Source organism: Poeciliopsis prolifica, unplaced genomic scaffold (genome assembly GCF_027474105.1).
Source record: "Poeciliopsis prolifica strain line A6 unplaced genomic scaffold, Auburn_PproV2 SCAFFOLD029, whole genome shotgun sequence".
Taxonomy (NCBI): domain Eukaryota; kingdom Metazoa; phylum Chordata; class Actinopteri; order Cyprinodontiformes; family Poeciliidae; genus Poeciliopsis; species Poeciliopsis prolifica.
The window spans coordinates 6,187,889-6,207,628 of NW_026562404.1; the positions used below are offsets into that span (position 1 = coordinate 6,187,889).

At 37.8% G+C, this 19,740-nt stretch overlaps 1 protein-coding gene across 2 annotated transcripts; it reads left to right on the plus strand.

The window, feature by feature from the left end:
- The first annotated feature begins 3,104 nt into the window (after positions 1 to 3,104).
- Positions 3,105 to 19,631, plus strand: LOC129372357 (rho-related GTP-binding protein RhoA-D). 2 transcript variants are annotated; one of them, XM_055049601.1, is made up of 6 exons: positions 3,105 to 3,209; positions 3,649 to 3,722; positions 12,117 to 12,272; positions 17,367 to 17,487; positions 17,867 to 17,997; positions 18,086 to 19,631. In XM_055049601.1, exons 2-6 carry the CDS (start codon positions 3,672 to 3,674, stop codon positions 18,257 to 18,259), a joined length of 633 nt encoding a protein of 210 aa, XP_054905576.1. In that variant the 5' UTR covers positions 3,105 to 3,209; positions 3,649 to 3,671; the 3' UTR covers positions 18,260 to 19,631. The 2 variants fall into 2 exon arrangements, with proteins under 2 accessions (XP_054905576.1, XP_054905577.1); XM_055049602.1 differs by lacking the exons at positions 3,105 to 3,209; positions 3,649 to 3,722 and adding an exon at positions 5,172 to 5,330.
- Positions 19,632 to 19,740: the final 109 nt, after the last annotated feature.

Below are 19,740 nucleotides of genomic sequence, written 5' to 3' on the forward strand. Positions count from 1 at the left end.
CAACACACCCTAGTGATTAATACCAAACCTGCACTGACCACTGGCTGCACGTTTGGAAGCATTTTAAATGAGCGGCAGCAGGGGGAAATTTCCCAATCTTTTTCCTCCTTTCCCCAACAGTCTCTTTTTCTCATCCGACTTTAGCTTACTGAGGAAATATACACCAGAGGGAGCCGAGATAAAAGACACCTTAGAGACAAGAGAAATAGGAAGCCCACATTCTCTGCTACTAATAGCAGTGTTTTGAAGAGAAATATGCTTCAAGCGTGAGTAGGAGGTGGAAGATGAGGTCGATGGTTATAAATGTCAAAATGTGGAGGAATGTGATTCTTTCTACTGAAAAGTGGCCTAGTTTTTTGTTAAATCCCCAAACTTCCTGTGTTCTGAAAGAAGGAAGGCAGAAAGTGAAGTATATTCAAACTAGTCTTGTTCAAAGTATTATCTTATGTAAAACACTTCACCATGAACGCTTACACCATGAAAGATAAACACACATACGCATGGGTAGATCTCGATCTGTGGCATGTGAAGGACCTCTAGTGGTCTAATAGATCCTAACTTCTATTTTCAGATATTGCAAAGTGTTCAGCTTCTGAACCCGAAAATGAAAAACTGAACCCAACTCTTAGTTGAGCATACAAGCGTATTAAATGCTGCAGTTCATCAGACAAATTTTATAACAGTGCAGAGTAAGCGAGTAAGAAGTTTCCAAATGGTGCATTTTCCTTATCAAGGCAAGGGGAGAGCTATTCAAACCAGTCACTGTGAAAAAGTAATTACTCCCTGACACCAATAGATGCTTGTGCAGCGAAAACAACTGCCGTCTTTGTGTGTTACTGTGAATATTTTCTTAAACTGTGGAAATTGTATTTTTTTTATTTTATTATTATTTAGCCACATTGGAGGGTTTTAAACCATGAACGGCTTGTTTATGGTTATAGCACAGCATTCCAAGTGTTTTAACTGCACTTTAGCTTGGCTATTTCAAAACCTTTGTTCAATTCAGTTTTATTTATATAGCGCCAATTCACTATAGTCTTTAGCAAAAAAAATATTTCAATTAAATTAGACATACATTCTAATTGACCCGAGTTAGCAAACAGTAAGGTAAGCTTAATTAGTTACTAAAATTAGTTTAAAAAGGCTTCTGAAGATTGCATTAAGTAAATGACTTGCAGCATTCCAAACACCTGGATGAGCATGTATGAACAGTAAAACCATGGCATTGTGTGATCTACTTTATAGCAATCCCTTATACGAATAATTCATGTTGCAATAGTGGAAAGAAAAAAAAACCTCCCGTTTTAACAGAAAGAAACACAGTACAAGCAGCCGTCTGCTACAAATGACTGAGGTGTGAGAAGACAAAGCAGATGCACAAGAAGAAACAGATGAACTGATGTAAAATTACAGTCAAGCTCGTAAAACTAAAAAGTTCATATCAGAAGACAGAGAATGGTTTGTTGTTGGCAGTCTACAGGAGGATATTAGAGCTTGGCCAGTTGTTGGAAATTTCTTCCTGTTAAAGGAGAGTTTTTCCTTTTCCACAACGCTCGCTATGAGGGATTGCTGTAGATTGGATGACACAAACCAAGTCGTTGTCTACTGTTGTTACACGCTCTCAAAATGCTTGGTAAGGATGAGTTTTTATCTGCTTAGATGAAACTTTTTAAACTACTCTAATTTGAAAAATTGCCTGAGCTTAATATGTTGTTCACTTTAGACCTTGCTGTCCTTTTCTTGTGGGTGTTAACTGCAGTGTCCACGTAACACCACTGAGTGTCAGCATTTCCACACAGTTCACCTTATCGCCTGATGTCAGGGTGAGCTGAGGACATCAAGTATAGCAGTTCCTAAGTAAACTTCCTGTGGGACGTGAAGAGTGACTCAGTGGTCCACATAAGCCTCGAGCCTGTTTCCTTGTTCTCTGTGTTTACTGATCCATATAAGGGAACAGTAGAATGAGATCATAAATGCCAACTTTAGTTTCCACAAAAATTGTATTGATATTTTCCATTTGTCCTGAGGGAGAAAGCAGAGCTACAAGAGCTACAGGATTACAAGAAAATGAGCCTGAAACTGAAAACGATCAAAAACTGTACAATGCATGTCATTGGTTCATTATTCTTTTAATCAAGTCTGTATTTTAGGAATAAATTACCACAATAAGTTATGAGGGCAGTATGTCTTAACAGATATCAATACAACAAGAATCAGATATTTACATCAGAATTTGTTGAGAAAATTTCAGTGCTCTTGCAGATGATGTTCAATAATTTTCCACAAATCCTGATTAATCTAATCAGTTTATTTGACATAAAGAGCTGGGTCACTTTTTTATTATCTGCTTTCAAACTGAGAAAAGGCAAGAATTCAAATCTTTTAACAGGTAAACAGACTCTGGCTGGCATTAGTTAGCCTCCAGTAACAATGTAAAGAAAAATCTTACATATATAGTCGGGGTTAAATCTAACTAAGAGATGTCCTTTAAATTTCACATTAAAATAGCTTTCTAGGACATCCTTCTTTAACCTTGTGACACAGAAAATGTGGCCAAGAAAAACCAGTCTATGCATTTGTTAATGCATAACCAGTCTATGCATTTGTTAATTCAAGGCTGGTACAGTAAAATTCTTCATCATCAGGAAATCTCCCCGAATATTTCCATTAAAGCCTTTACCTGATCTAAAATGCATTGAAAGTTCTGAAGAAAATTATAGGGAGAGCCATATATTTCTGACATTAGCTTTTCTTCATTATCTTTCTGGAAGAGATCTTATAACTCTTCTTCTAACAACTAAAGCCCCTAGCAGAACCAAATATTACTATCTGTGATAGAAAAAAGTCTAGATTTAGCACACTGTTGACAGAGCAGGAAAGATTGTAAAAAAATAAATAAATAAATAAGTTTTTTTTAGCTTGTTGTGTGTGGTCCTTGTCCAAACTAGCCAGTTGGTCAAAATATTAGGCCTCTATGACATGGCATATGTACCTTCAAAAAGTAAAGTTATAACTGTAAAGGCCAACTGATTAAAAGTACCTTTGTTTATGCGCTCTTATTTTGGTAACTTCCTTGTGAGTGTAGCTATGGTGACAGAATGCAGTTCTACAAGAAAAGATTAACCAACAATACACATAAAAAGATAGTAATACAGAACAAAGATTAAAAAGCAGATCAATTTTAGTTTCAGTCGTCAAGAAAAAAAAAGGTTAGTAACCAAGATTGATGTTTGAAAAACTTGAAATGTTTATGGAAAAAATTGTGGTTGGTTGTATTAATGAAATGGAATGTACTAAAGTAATCGGCATGCAAAACAACAGAAGGTGAAAACGACTAAAATTATTATTTGTTCTTGTCAAACTCCATTGGTTGTTGATACTGATATTTTTATTAAGTCATCACTTCACCATCAGTTCTGAAGTTCTCAATATCCTACAATAATAATAAAAAACATTTGCTACATGTATTTTAAGGTTCTCAAAGTACCAACAACTGTGGCACAGGTTATTTTGTAAAACGGGTAGAAAAATCAACTTTTTTGAACTTCAGATCATGCTATAATTTTATTATCTCATCAAAAACATGCAGGGAGTGTTGATTTGATTTTGTCACGCATGTTTGAGAAATGCTTTACTTTTTTGTGGCAGCCATCTTGAAGGACGAAGCTATCATGATTCGACTATGTAGAAGAAGAAAAGCACTACGAAAGACCCAGGAAATAGTAAGTGATTTTCTTTAATGCCATCAAACCTGTGAGGATAGTCCAGTCAGACACAAGGGTTGAAACAAGTGGAAGAGGTAGGTGACCCAAAGACACAAAGCAAACTCACAAATGAAGATACAACAGGGAATAAAGCACACAGGTGAGGTTAAATGCACAGGGGATAACTAGGGACCGCTGGAACCAATAAAAGGGGAAACAACATGATAGAAGAGGACCAAAATAATCGAGGTACATAACCTCCCATAATCCTTGCAGAAGCTCCTCGTTGGTGTTGCAATTTCCGAACGTCCAAATTTCCAGTTAACAGAAAACACCTTCCCCAGGTATCTCCCACTCAACTCCTTCAGGCTAGCCAGAGAACTGTTGCAAATCCTCTTGCATATTTTTTTCCCTCAAACTTTAGTATCACCTCAGATTTTCTAAAATCTGATTACTCAAATGAGAAGGTTCAGTCTAAAAAGATAATCCATAGAAATAGCACAGCGCCTTGTGGCACTGAGAAGGATCATTTATGTAACTACCAAAGACATATATCATTATAGAAACTGTGAAGGACTGTATAGTTTATTAGTAAGGCATCAGAATAAAGAATATCTACAGACGCAACAAAATGAGAAAAATTTTGATCCTACTCTTAAAAGGATTAGTTTTAACATCGATGTTCAAGGGAATTTTGTCCAATGACTTTTTTCTTTCAGACTAATAAAACTTCCTCAACTGACTTAGAATAACTAAGTTCTGATATAGGAGTTCCTGTGGTAAACCACTGTGGTTTAATAATGTCCCTACTGTTAGTGGAAATGTTCCTCTTACCCTGAAGCCAATGTTGCTGTATTACAACAGTGTGCCGCAGTGTACTGAGAGGGGGACTGAACTTACGACCTCACTGGGAGAATGGCATGTTAAAAAGCTCAAATCCCTGTTGCGTGGTTTCCTGTTGCTCTGTGGGAGAACAGTACTTGGGTCAAAGTCAATTTTCTTACACAAGGAACATAAAACAATAGCAACAACAACGGTGGTCTTAATAATAAGGTGACGAAAGTGGAAATGAAAATGAGGTTTCCTGTTAAAAAAAGAATTATTAGTTAATTAGTTAAAACATACAACCTTGTAAATAAATTATGTCATTGTACTTTAACCGTAAAGAGGAGGGGGCACGTTGAACTGTTAAATGTTTTCGACCAATAGCGAGCAAGAGCGTGAATATGAAATGATCAAGATTTGGTGTTCTAGTTAAGTGCAGCTGGGAATTTTGAGTGTTCCACTTCAAGAACGTAGTATTTTCGCTTGACCTGACGCAAACATCTCTCCTTGACTGTGTTAAAATAATAAAAATAAATAACACACGATTAAACTTTATCGTTTCACTACATAATCAGAGAGTGATGTGTATGCATTTATTGTTTGTTCACTTGTTCCTCGACGAGAGTGGTGACTCTACGAGTGCATTTCGAACGCAGCACAATGGGAGGATCCGAAAGGAGTATCAGTTTGACTGCTGCTGCTCCGCCAGTCGCACTGATTAGCTTCTGGGATATTAGGACCACAGTCAAACAGAAAACACTGAGGAATTTGGTTCGCTGAAGGCACAATCTTCTGGGAGAGGTAAGGTTTAAATGTTCATTGTTGCTGCGTAATCTAGAGGTGTATGTAGTCCTGAACATCAGTTTATTGCATCGGGGAAAGTGTTTGGTTTAAGCGGCGCCGCTCCAGTGGACACATTAATGAGTCGAAATACCAGCAGCAGCAGCTCGGCGAGTTGAAACCTGTTACTTAGTGAGAAGAAGTTTTTCTTTTTTTTCACACGGTTTCCGAGGTTTGCTCGGCAGGCTTAAAAAAAAGAGGTAAAGGAGAGACGCCGTAAGCCGGGGGACACACCTGTTTGTCCACGCAAAGGACGCGGCGTTTATCGGTATTCCTAGCTTCTTGTTTAGCTTTGCACAGTTTCTACATGTCGTACCTCACTGCGTACTTTAATTAACTGGAGGGAGTTCCGCTGTGGACGAAAATGGACCCTGTTGTAGTCCTAGAGGGGAAAAATTACACACAACTTTATTTTCGGTTTCTTATTGAAAACATGTTTGACAAGTCGACAGGGACTGGGAACTATGTGGGGGTTTTTTTTGTAACATAATAATTCCTGGAGAGCAGAATAATCGAAACTACCTTCAAAATGGTCGACTTTATTTCTTATTTAGTTAAGCGGTCAAAGTCTATCCTGTCCGTCTGTTGTTAGTGATAAAACATTAGTTCTGTCCCGAGGAAATTCCTTTCTCCGAGCCACCACACCCTTGTTATGCTGCTCAGCTCCAGTAGCGCAGACCCTCATCTCTCACAGCAGCTTGTTCCCTTGCCTTGGCATGTTCTCCATAACAAAACTGCACTCCTGCTGTTTGTCGTGAACCAAAGTCAAACCTGCAGAACTGCTGATGTGCTTCGGCTGGGTCACTCCCATGTTTGTTCCCTGGTCTACATGGCTGCGCCGGATGTCATCCTTACCTTGTGCTATTATTGGCTTGTTTGTGATTAGATGTTTTGTATGGTATGTCCGTGAAAGTATGTCTTTACATTTTAACCAGCAGAACTTGGACTGGGGGACGTACCCAGTGGTATGCGGACATGGAGAACAAAATCAGAGCTCCTCCAGTGAAGGCTGTGTCATCTCCAATTTAGAGAACATGAATTCTTCCGACTACTGTGTAAATTATAGTGGGAATCGGTAGGAACTGTTATGTGGTTTCTATGAATTTAATGTTTTTTTTTTTTCGATGTCACAATTTAGTGGTATTTGCACCGCAATTTAACATGTAAGGGGTTTTAATTTAATTCAAGATAGCTATAATTGATGATTGCAGTGATCATGTCTTTGATTCAATTTCTTTGAGATCAGACTTTGACTTTCTAAATGTTTTGGAAGGGGGCAGGCATTAGGGTTTCTGTAATGTATTTGATAAAGATATTTTTGGAGGTAGTTATGAGTGAAAAGGTTTACAGAATTACAAGACGATCACGATTTATACTTTAAAATCTATGTTGCTTTTTTTTTTTTTTTTTTGCAATGCATGCAATTTCTGAACGTTTTAGTTTATTGGTAGATTTTTGGGGGAGTGTAAAAATGAGCACCTCTCTGACAGCAGCCGTTTGCTTTCCTCCACTTTGCATGCCCTACATTAGGGCATGCAAATGCAAATAAAGAGAAATCTTTAATTGCCACTTGGGTTCAAATTTTATTATTGTTTTTAATGTTATTAAACAGTCTGAGTGGATGAAAGGCCAAATCGCATTCAAATCTATTTGGTTTCCCAGATAAACTGCCACGTTTGGACTAGACCTCAGTTAACGTATTCGCTCACATATTGACACGCTGATGGTGGCCAGCTACTGGATAGTAGCCACTGGGGCCAACTGACGGAGGTTAGTGGTCCAGATTATTAAATTAAAAGCCAAAACATAGCAATTGAAAGACTAAATATTTTTCCCCTTGTCTTTACATTTTTTATGTTAGGAAATTTGTATCTTGTTTCTCCCCTTTTGGAAGGCCTTGCACTCAAAGCGAAAGTATGCCTTTCATGGGTACAACAGTTGTAAATGCTGCACTTTGGACACCTCTGTTTCAGTGGGTCAATTGATTTTATTTATTTTTTTTTTATACAGGCAAGTGAAATGTGGACTTAACTTTTTCTGTTGATAGTGTTTGAACACTTATCTGTTAATCAAGTGACATGAAATAATTTTGCCTTTCATAAATGGTTAAAATTGAGTTTAGGTATGTCTAATCAGTGATTAAAATTCATTACAAGCTCTTGCTGTGAACTCTAAATGCTTTCTGCTTTATTGAGGTCAGGCATATGACCTCCTTTTTATAAAGGACTATTGTGGATTAGTGGTATGTGATATTTTTACCTAATGCTTTTGACTTTTGCATGTCATTTCTCTGAAATCATATGTACCTTGTCTATCAGTGCCTTTTTTTTTTTGTTATGATGAGCTTAGGAAATAGACTACAAGCTCTCAATTCTTGGCAACATGCAGACTTTTACTAAGTCATGCACTGACAGAAGAATGATTGTTCATTCTAATTTTCCCCCAACCTATACTTTTCAGTCAGAGTCTGTGGAGGGCTGCAAGTCTGCACATTGTTAACTTATCGATGTTTATCAGACAAGGTATTCAAAAACAATTCGCCACCATATCCTGTCCAAGATTTGCGTAGGCAGCTTTCCATAAGACCAAATTTCCTGGGAGGCCTGTGTTCTTTTAAGGAGCTGATGCAGCTGAAGCGTGTTTTACAATAAAAAAAATATGGAGTGCCTGGAAAATATCAGCTCTACTTTTTAAGAAATGTAATTCTTGAACCGTTTCTTTAAGGGCAGCTCTAAATAGACTGGAATTAGGACGCCATGAATAAGCTGAGGCTGCTCACAGATGTCGGGTTTCATTTGTGCTGCATGTAGTTTTATTTTTTTTGCATAATGAGGGATGGAACTAGCTAAGAATTCATCTTTGCCTCCTGATGGTGACATCATGGAGCAAACAGACTAGAGAAAAGGGTGTTTTAACTTCTCCAAGTCTTTATAGTCATACCTTTTTAGTTAATAGCAAACTGCATTATTTTATTTCTCATCTGTTTCATGTCATGTTTCCTTCTCCCACATGCAAACTTAACCCCTTGTTTAGACATACTCAAGAAGTATTAGAAGCATGCATACTGCATTTTTGTTGCCCTTAATCTGCTGGTGCTGCAGTGCTCAATGCATTACTTTTGACTGCTTCTCATCATGAGCATCATTCCCCTAGAATCTGGTATTTTTTCAGTTTGTTTGAACTGAAACCAGATCTCTGAGTGGCAGCTGAAGAGATAATTCTGTGTGATGAGTTTTTTTTTTTTCTGTATACTTTGAGCTGAGCTGCACTGTGTGATGAGTTGGACAGCGGGAGTCTCATTGGCTCTGTCCTATTTTGAGCTCCTACTTTGTTCTTTGACTTCAACCTCCATAGCTTGGATCTTGGAGGTAGTTATGTGTATGAATGGGTTTAGATGGCCTAGAATTAGACTCAACCTTCAAAATGTGTGTTTGACTTCTCTCGTGTTGCCCAAGTAAAAGTGGAAGTCCTTTTTGTTGTTGCTGTTAATGGTGTGGAAAAGAAAATATGTTTTGAATTGGCGAACCTCTAGAGCTGTGTTCTTTAGAGTTTATTTGAACAATAAGCAGCTCTGTGGTGCTCATTTATCCTTTGCATGCCAAGCAGGTTTGCTCCTTAAATTACTCTACAGTGAGCCTGGATTGCCCTAAATGAGGAGTTTCAGAGGAAAGCTACACAAAGCCTTTGTGTTAAGTAATTTTTGTTTGTGTAATATGTCCAATAGAAATTAGGAAAATTGTAATTTAAGTCAACTGTCACTTTGTAAAACAATTAAGTGCAGTAAACACCCAATATTGCAGTGGTTGGGGATTACAGCAAAATGTAAATAAAACACACCAATACCTGAGAGTCCCTTTAAAAAATGCTCATAACTATGGATACATTTTTTTATTCTTTTTTTGGGGGGCGGGGTGCACCTTTTCAAACTAACTACTCAAGGAATTTCTTAAATTGTTGAAGTGCTTTGAACAAACATTATTTTTATAAATAACTCGTATGTTAACTGACTTAAAGTTTATTTTTATTTATTTTTTTTGTGTATAACTTATCAACAGAATCACCTTTTACAGCTTGAGCACAATTTTGACCGAGAGGGATTTCACGGATATGTTGATCATGAAATATTAAACGTAATTGACTGACTTCATGTTTCTAATGAGATATTTAGAGAAACTGCCTGATACATATTAGTCTTTTCATTTGAAAGGATGCGTGTCTTTATTTACAACCTCCTAATATCATCAGATCAGATTGTTGACTCTTTGAAATAGTTAAGCTTTGTGTTTAGGGCCATTTACGTCGAGCCTGTACAAACTTAGCTTCTTGCTCTTAAATCCAGAACACACTTGTTTGCTGAGCCATTTTTTTAACAGTAGTCTGATAAGGCATGCTTTCCCTATTCCATAAATGAAAAGCTCATCCAAAAAGCTTTAATGTATCCCAAGAAAGCCTCTATTAAACTTTAAAACTTTTTTTTTAACTATGAGCTGAAACAGTTGAAAAATGTGGTTAAGGAAAGGTAGAATGTCAAGATTACAACTTTGTGGTCAGAGATTGGCAAAAAAAAAAAGAAATGTAGGTTATATAAATAATTTTTTTTCAGAGTTGATTGGCAGGAACTCAAACCCAGTTGATTTGGAGTTCATAAGGAGAAAGAATTTACACAACGCTCTAGTCACCCACAGCTACTTCTCTGCTATTTTTGACCCTTGTTACCTCCAGTGAGCAAGGCTGGCTAATGTGTTACTACCTGTGGCAGTTCACAACCTGCCGTCGTGGAGAAATGAGGAAAGATGACTTTGCCCCCTGCTCCCTTTCCATTTCAAGGAGAGTCATGCAAGGCTTGAGAACATGTTTTTTTTTTTAATAAGCATCTACCTTTTGTATTTGGGAAGCAATTATACAGATGCTGTTAATAATTATGGTTTGTTATTCAGAATGTCCTTAATGGTCAATTTAATTTCTTCAGGCCCTGGTTCAAATAACTTAGAAGTGGCTTCCACCTCCAGGGCTGATGATCTTCAGTTAAAATATCTATGTCCATTAACATTTTTCCATATCAACTGAAACTTAGATTTTTGAATAATATTCCTTTTTTCGTGGGCTGTACAAGCTGATTTGAGTTCATTGTAGTTTTCAGTGTTTCACATTTTTGTAAATGTTATCAACTAAGTTTTGATCTGTTGTCATTTTCTAGATATAATGTTCCCACGACTTTGGCTTAACTTTAACATTTCAGCCACCAAAAACAGAATTCTCCTGAGATCTGCATTAAGGCCGTACTGCTCAGTGAACCGGCCCGCATGGGAGACTGAAGGGTTGTTTTTGGCATTAGTGTTTTTATTCATGCTTAAAGATGAATGAAACCCAAGCCTCCAGTCATTAGGTGGCAGCAGTTCTCAAACTAACAAATAGGCTGCCTGTTCAACCCAGTGGAAGAAGTAACCTACAGTCACACCAGTTTACAAACATGACAGAGGACAGAGGGAGAAGTTTTAAGTGATGATGGGGAAGAGAAGACGACCAGGAAATGCTACTAACCCCATGTAACCCCTGGCTTTATTGTGAATGCAAAATGTTATGCACTTTTGATCTTTACTGGTGAGCTGAAATGCAATTTAAAGTTAAATTTTGCTTTTTTTTTTTTTTTTTTTTACTTGTACACAGTTTTGGGTGAATAATCAACCAATGTTCACCGATTAAAAAAACATCTCAGTGACTCAGTTGCACTTTTTGTGCGTTTTTATGTTTGACTCTTGTTAGTACACAAGCGATGTGTTGTATGCTACATTTATGCAAATGTTAAGGATGTTTGAAAATATTGTGACTGACGCTGACATACTTTTGAAAATAGTATTTTGGATTTTGCTCTTCCTTGTCCAGTAGAAAGGCTTCAGATTTGCATTTATCCAAAGTAAAAGGGCCACTACCACTAATGTGTGCTTTGTCATCCTAACTACTGTAACAGCGGGGAGCCTGCTGTGACGGCTGTTGACATCAGTAGACTACATTTTGCGCCTTACTCAGTGTGCAGGAGCAGCCTCATTTTCTTTATGAAGCTTCTGGTGTCGACTGCCAGTCCAGTGGGTTTGTTTCTGAATGTGAAACTTCCCTCTGGCAATGTCAGTATGATGTATGGAGCAGTAGCAGCCTGCTATCACAGAGAACAGGTGGCTCTCTGCAGAGTATCTAACGGTACACTGGCCTGATTTAATGTGTAGAACTAAAATGCTAACCAAGGTTGTGTCTCTTATGTTGTTGTACTGAAAAGGAGCGCTGCAGTTTAGAACTTGGGAACATTTGTTTGACACTGTCATAAGGTTCTTCCACAGGGTGCCTGAACAGCTTGGTTGGTGAACAAACATTAAAATCAAACTTTAAAGAAAAAAAAATCATGATGCCCTTATTAGCGTTTTCTAGCTGATTGTCCATTTTTAATAACAAATGTGATTGATAAAGTTGTGTCAGAGAAAATCAGAGCGGGGTGTTAATCCCTCATGTACTGGTAGGTAAAGATGAAGCATCATGTAACGCTTCCAGGCCCATAGACTGCACACTACCCAGAAACAGGAAGAGGTGCAGCTCTTAAACAGACAAGGGTTTCCCCCGCCCCCCCGTTTTTCCTGTCTTTTCTCGCCATTTATGGTTATATTGCTTCTCGTTCGTCACTTGTTTGAAACAAGTATCTCTGTATGGTTTACAATTTGTCAAATCTGAACCTAAAGATAAATCTTTGTTTGCTTCTAGATGGCTGCAATCAGAAAGAAGCTGGTGATAGTTGGAGATGGTGCGTGTGGGAAGACCTGCCTCCTCATCGTCTTCAGCAAGGATCAGTTCCCAGAAGTCTACGTCCCCACTGTATTTGAGAACTACATTGCTGACATTGAAGTTGATGGCAAACAGGTATTCTGTGTATTAATTCTTGGACATTTATTGTGTGTCTTAGTTTAAATTTATGAGCAGCTGAATTCTATTTTTATATGCATCTTCAAGGTTTTAAAGGTGGCTCTTGATGACTTGAAACAGAAAAATAATTTGATCGATCCTGTGAACATTTAAACTTGAGATTTTCAAATGATCCTGTTACCCTGCGAAAAATAGTCTCATAATATCTGTGTGTGTAATACTGGATTTGTAAACATTAAAAATAAAATACACCTTCTCCTGCACTTACAAATGTTGAAAAAGTACGCACAAGTCACCTGGTACACACACACAAAACTGCATTTGCGCACAGATCCTGTTATGAGTGCACAAATATTTTTGACACATTTCGTGCTTCGGGAGTTCCCAGATTTGGAAGCTTTCTGCATGCTAGCTCTCTGCATACTAGTAGCTTCCTACATGCTAGTAGAAAACTGGGTCATCTGACTTTTGCTCTGAGTCTGATAAAACGTTTAGTGGCTTTAACCTCTAAACCTTTCTCACTGTGCTTGTGATAAAATGGCAAATATGTTAGTTCAGTGGAAAACGGTATATCTCCGCACTTCCGGATAATATCTCAAAATTATTTATAGATGTATTGTGCATTTTTGAGTGGTATAGGAGACTAAGTGGTCCAAAAAATGACCACTGGGTGGCTGAATGGTTTGCTGGGTGGAACCAAGAAACAAGATGGAGCGTCCCAGTGGTCTGCCCTCTGAAGTAAGTAGTGACTAAACCGGCAGGCTTTGCTCTCCGATTATGAGACATGGAGTAATTATAAATAATTTCAGATTATGTTTTATATGTCTGGTGTTCTGAAACTCTGCCCTCCTCATATGTTCCTGTTAGCAGAAGCTAATGTTGATGTGAACTATGCTACTTTAGCTGTTTGTTTTAGTGTTAGACTCAGCACAGTCTTTATTATCTCTGGGTGGTTCTGACTGCATCTGTTTTGCCCAAGAGATTCCAATCAAATTCCTTAGTCATGTTGCTGACTGATATTTTTAATTTGGGAAATATTCTGATTTGCCTTTTACGTTATTCACTCAGTGAATATAATTAAGTGAAATAATTTGCCTTTCGATTCTAATTTATTGAATTTCAATGTGTATAAATAACATTTTATATTTATCTCTACTCAGGACGAAACGGCTGACTGATTGGATCTGGTATTATTTTACTTAGTGGAGGATCAGGTCCTTTCAGATCTCATCTACCCTCTGATCCAATGGAGCTGCTGCAGGAACACACTGATCTTTTAACAGGGATCCTCAGATCCAGGCATCGATGTCTGGTGTCCTGCAACATTTATGTCCTGGTCCAACACACCTGAATTAAATGGCTGCTTAGAACAGTCAAGTTCTCCAGAGTCGTGCTAATGACCTCTGACCTTATGATTTGATTCAGGTGCGTTAAAGAGGAGACCTCTAAAGGTTGGAAGACACCAACCCTCTTGAACTGGTGTTAAAGCCCTGCAGTATAATTTTCACTCAATTGTAATCACATTTACTTGAATTCAGTGGAAACTTCACCTGTGTTGATGTAGATGGTTTTCATAATGTCTTTACTTTAAAACCTTTTTGGTTTCCATTTGTTGAAAGTAAATTACAAACATTTAGCTATAGGTTGACCACTGCTTTATGGCAGAAAAAAAGTTTGATGTCACAAATATGATTTTAATAGAGGCATCATTCGATTTATACTGTAGAAAGAAGATGACAAAAGTGTTTCATGACTTAATGTTAATGTTCATTTCACTGCAAACAAAGGACAAATTAAATATTTAAGATTGCAACAAATTTGTTGAATCTTTTATCAAAATAGATTCAGATTAACATGGGTGGTTTCACAGCTACCTAAAGTCAATGAAATGTCTTAAAACTTACATGGGTGTTCAAATATTTACTATAATCAATTAACAAAAGAAAAAACCATAAGGCTGTGTATTCAAAGAAGACTGAGGACAATCTCTACAGATTAAGGCGACATCATAATGTCTACCATCAGAGCAGGTTAACGACTGTAGGTTAACGACTGTAGTTGTTTGAAAGGTGTCTTGGTCCAGTTGACGGCTCAGTTTGGAGCTTGAAGTTTTGGTGTTGAATCTCCCAAAATCTCAGCTGCTGCAGATTGTCTGAAGATTCAGAAAAAAGTACAAATATACAGTTAGTGCAAAAAACAAAATTTAAAAATGTTGATTTTCTTGAACAGCTGATGCACGACAAACCTGACTTTGCTGAACCTGAACATTACTTGAATCATCACAATGTATGTTGAAATGTTATTTTTTTAAAATGTTGATCAAATGTTTATGCATTAAATGTTTTGCTGTGGAGGCTATTTTTGCTGTGGTGCTTTAAATAAATGGATAAAATATTTATTTTCTTAGTATGTGTTTATTAGCTGTTAATTGTGTCAAAATATCAAGTGAGAAAGTAATTTACTGCTGTTGAAAATCGGAACCATCTGAATACATTGTACCCTCTACATTAATCAACTTGAAATGAAGACAGACAGGAACAGAAGGTTTGTCCTGGTTTGCAGATAACGTATATGTTCATTTAAAGGCCAATGAAATGGCATCTCTGTGGAGTTCAGAGATCCAGACACAAACACAGTTTAATCTAAAGATTCTGGAGGATGTGTGAATAGGTCTGTCGGAATGAAAAATTTTACTGTATGATAAATTGTTCCAGAAGTTATCTCGAACAATAATATTCTTCTTTTGAGCCCGTTTTTTAAGGAATATAATAATGACACATTCTCAAAGGTCATTAAACTTTAAATTCTAATGAACATTTAACATTGTAACTGGAAGACATGTTTAGTATCCAAAATGAATTAAAAAAATACTAATGAATGAATTTTGAAGTCTTTGTAAACAAAATTGCCTTTCAAAATAAGGGCTTATCGAGACCAAAGTACTAAACTGAAGTCTTTTATCATCCAGCTTTTGGTAGCAAGAGGGAAAAAAAGACAAATGATAACTCAGGCCAATGGAAATGATTGAGTTTGTTTTAATTTATCATCTGATTAATTGATTTATAGAATATTGTAACAGGCCTATGTGTGGACATTAGACTAAATCCTTACAAATAATTTTGGAATATTATAAGGAAGAGGTATACCGTTTTCCACCGAACGGATTTGCCACTTCGGCAGAAGAACAAGCTTATAGGATAAAAACAATGGACTCGGAGCAAAACTCATTTGACCCAACTTTCTACTAGCATGTAAACGCACCATCTACTCACAAATCTTGGAGCTCCTCAAGCATGAAATGAGTCTCAAAAATACTCGTAACTGGATCTGTGTGTAAATGCAGTTTTGTGTGTGTATACCAGGTGACTTGTGTGTACTTTTTCAACATTTGAAGGCCTAGGAAAAGGTTTATTTTATTTTAAATGTTTACAAATCCAGTATTACACTCGCACAGATATTTTAACACTTTTCACTCCATAATGACATTTTTTTTTTTTCACGAAGAGCACTGTTGGGATGCAATGGGACAGACTGATTTCAGTTTTCCTTTGACCTGTGATCAGAAATGATGTTGAAAGCAGGCAGTTTTATGCGACACTCCTGACCTTGTTAGATGTGAACCACGTGCGATTTTGATTAATGGCAACAGGTGTGTATTGTTATCAAAGCTCTTTGGGACATTTCATTGTTTTCAAAGTACACATCTCTAGCCAACAACAGGAATTGAATCTTTGCCACCTTCCTGTGTAGGGTTCAGTTCCCACCAAACACTCCCTCTCCCTCCTTGTAAATCATGACTAATTTCCTTTTCCCGTTTCCTGTGTTGCAAAATCTGATGTCAGCGTTTCGTGCATTGTTCTGTGATGTAAAATTTTGTTTACACCATATATATTAAGAAAAAAAAGTCATGTTTCATCACTTTAAGAGCCTGGTACTCACTTTTCTTTTAATAAAGTGGGGTGGGAAAAGTTCCTCCTTACATGCTCCAAATTGTTGGGATTTATACTTTTTTTTTTTCATTTTTAAGTGGGATTGGAGGGTTTTTACTTATGAGCTTGACTGCAGGTCTTGTCTAATGCACACCCCTAATTTGTTAGCTGATCTTGTTTCCAACAGTTTTGCTTCCTCTGCTTTTTTTTTCTCTCTTTAATAACTCGGGGCTTGAAGGAAAAACATGTGAAAACATGAAAAATTATTCAGGAAGTTGGTGCCACATGTGAGATTAACTACATTTCTTGTCATATTCATGCTTTAGTTGAAGACGTGAAAAGCCTTACAGTGTAATCTTATTTATCATAGCGCTATCTGTGAATTGATTCTCTTTTTGTTCATTTTGTCCTTTTTCTCTTATCCTTCTCTGTTGCATCTCTTGCCATAGTAACAACTTTAAGTCTAGCATACAGTAAAGGGATGCTAGGTTATTGCATGTTTTTGTTTTTTGTCTGGCTCAAATATGGGATCTATCAGCAGACCATTGCATATAATTTTTTAGGTTAATATATATGGTTAATATAGAAAATTCAAATTCAGAAAAAGTGAAATGGAAAAACTGGAAGTTTGGATGCAGGGGGAATGGAATTTGAAATATTTATAAAACAAATTCTATAACACCCTACTAATGTCCAGATGGTACAATTAAACCTTTTTATTCCCAAATTTTAGCTTCCGTTTTAGATGCTATTGAAGTGTAAGATCTGTTTAATAAGACCAGGAAAGTGCATTGCATGAAACACTGTGGGATGCGATGCAGCTGAGGCTTGGTTAATTTTGCACGCACTGACAGTTTCAGGCTACAGTGTCCTAAAATTGGTAGTTCTACTGCTGAGGTTTTGAAAAAGATTTTTGCAGGACATTTATTTTATCAAGAGCAGGTCAGGCTCTCTGGGACTGCCGCCACTTTGATTAACAGCCCAAGGCCTGTGGGAACTTCCTCTACCACTGAGAAGTTGTTCTTTAGGGCTAGTAGCAAAGGAATTTTACTTCTGCTCTCGTCAGTACTGATTTTGTTTGTTGTGATCCTCTTTCGTAGTTCAGCTTCCAGTCAGCTGCAGATTTTTAACAGCCTTCTTATCCTGTCCCTCTGCCGCGCAGGTGGAATTGGCACTGTGGGATACTGCCGGCCAGGAGGATTATGACCGACTGCGGCCTCTCTCCTATCCTGACACCGACGTTATACTTATGTGCTTCTCCATAGACAGCCCTGACAGTTTAGGTAAGGCATATTGTGACTGTCCACTGCACCACTTGTTAATTATAGGGTTAATATAAAGTACTTAATTTACTTTTCATCCTTTGAAAATAAAGTTTAGGTAAATTGGTTAAAAATCTTTTGCAGAAAACTGAGTTGTTTCCCCCATCTTAGATTCATGAGAGAATGTAAGTGTTCAGTTTTTGTGACGTGGATAGTGCCTCATTTGGTACCATCCTCCCAAAGAATGACTGCATGTCAGCCAGGGCGTCAGTGGCTTTTTGATTGTTTGTACTGTCACTGGGGAAACTTCTCCTGCTCTTTGGGAGAAAAAGAAATTGGCAAGCACTTTGCTGGAACTCTGAACTCATGCATCACAATTTATATATATATATTTTTTCAGAGAACATTCCTGAGAAATGGACCCCTGAAGTAAAGCACTTCTGTCCCAACGTTCCCATCATACTTGTGGGCAACAAGAAGGACCTTAGAAACGATGAACACACACGCAGGGAGTTGGCCAAAATGAAACAGGTGAAGTTCTATGCTAACTACAACAAATGACAAGTATCCCAGCATTTACCATGTATTAACGTTTTCACATTTAACCCTCCTTTTCCAGGAGCCTGTCAAGCAAGAGGAGGGCAAAGACATGGCACAACGCATCGGTGCCTTTGGCTACCTGGAGTGCTCAGCCAAGACTAAGGACGGCGTGCGGGAAGTGTTTGAGATGGCTACCAGAGCAGCGCTGCAGGTCCGCAAGCGCAAGAAGCGGGGCGGCTGCCAGTTACTGTGAGGAGTCTGTATCTGCTGGCTGATCAACATCTGAGGGAGGACTCTCCCAGAACAAACTTAGAGAAACCTTAAATCCGTGGCTTCCATAGACTGTACTTACTACACAGATGCAGGTGTATATGAGAGACTGCCACACCTGTTTAACCCTCTTTCTATAGGAGGGTTAAACAAAGGCTAAACAAATCAGTTATTAAATGTTTTCTTTCCAACTTTCTGCTCATATCTTGCTGTTTCCTGTAACCAGCACACCAGTCTGCTTGTGTGGCAGATTGAACTCTTGTTTCTGTATGAATGTATTTGTATTTAAATGTGCATTATTCTTTAAAAATGCCATGCCTTCTGCTTGCGTGTCATGATTCTGTTTACAGAGAGGGGTCATGTGCTCTTCCTGTTCTGTCATTGTTTCTCCTATAGCATTGAATGGTTGTTTTTTTTTTTTGTTGTTTGGATTTGCTTCCTTCTGCTTCTTCTAAAATCTCCATGCACCACTTGATTTCCTTTTACACACCAGATTCTGTGGCAGTTATCTGCATTGTACCACTATTAGTTTTATACTGTAAAACTTAATATGCCACCAAGCTGTTGCCGATCTGCAAGAGACCAAATTTAGAACCCGTTCACACCCAATTAAGCCCAGCATACAGCAGTACACTGAAAGAGCAGACAGCATTTGGAAGGAGAAGCTTTGGACGGCACACTGGTCCCTCCCAGTAATGGCGACAGCTTAAACTGGCACTGCAGACAGTGCTGCATTGTTGAGGACAATGCTAGCAGTTGCAATCCTCTGGCTCTGACAGACATGACCAATGCTTTCCCTGCACCAGCCCAGCCTCCTCTCTGATCTCAGTTCTGTTTCAGATGCAGAATATATTTGCCTCATTACTGTGTAAAAGATTTTCTGAAGATGAATACGCTCCGTTTACAGCCATTTTTACATGCAATTTTGGTCTATTAGAAGAGCAGTAACATCTCTTGCTCAGCAGCAACACTTTTGTTGGCCAAGTTTTTTTTTTTTTTAATAATATGCACTACCATAACAGGTTTTTCTATCTATATCAGATTTTAAATTCTTTGACGCATCATATGCACATGTCTAGTCCTTGAACCGGATTATGCTACAGTTTGAGTGCCATGGATCCCTTTTTGTTTCTTTTAGTCACCATTGCAAACTGATCGCCTCCTGTTTTATATATTTAGATTCAGAGATTTGAAATATGCGGCCTAGAAATAATACCTGCACACTTGGGCCGTGTGTTAAGTGTCTAATGCATAGCTTAAGAGAAAATGTTGATTGTAGAAAACACTTCGCAAACAGGAGAGGATTGTTTTCTCTGGAGGAGATGAACGTGTCAATAAAATATTTTTGAAACTCATTACCCGGACTGGATTGGTTTAGTTTTTCATCTCGGTTGCTCTGTCGAGGTAATGAATCTTACTCAGAATATGTGGGAAGGCTTAAATTGAGCTTTGCTACCATCGGTC

Excerpts from the sequence above, each read along its gene's own strand:
- LOC129372357 (XM_055049601.1), top strand. The coding sequence starts at position 3,672 with ATGATTCGACTATGTAGAAGAAGAAAAGCACTACGAAAGACCCAGGAA. Across the intron at positions 3,723-12,116 it reads TACGAAAGACCCAGGAAATA|ATGGCTGCAATCAGAAAGAA; the intron begins GTAAGTGATTTT and ends GTTTGCTTCTAG. Across the intron at positions 17,998-18,085 it reads AGTTGGCCAAAATGAAACAG|GAGCCTGTCAAGCAAGAGGA; the intron begins GTGAAGTTCTAT and ends CTCCTTTTCCAG.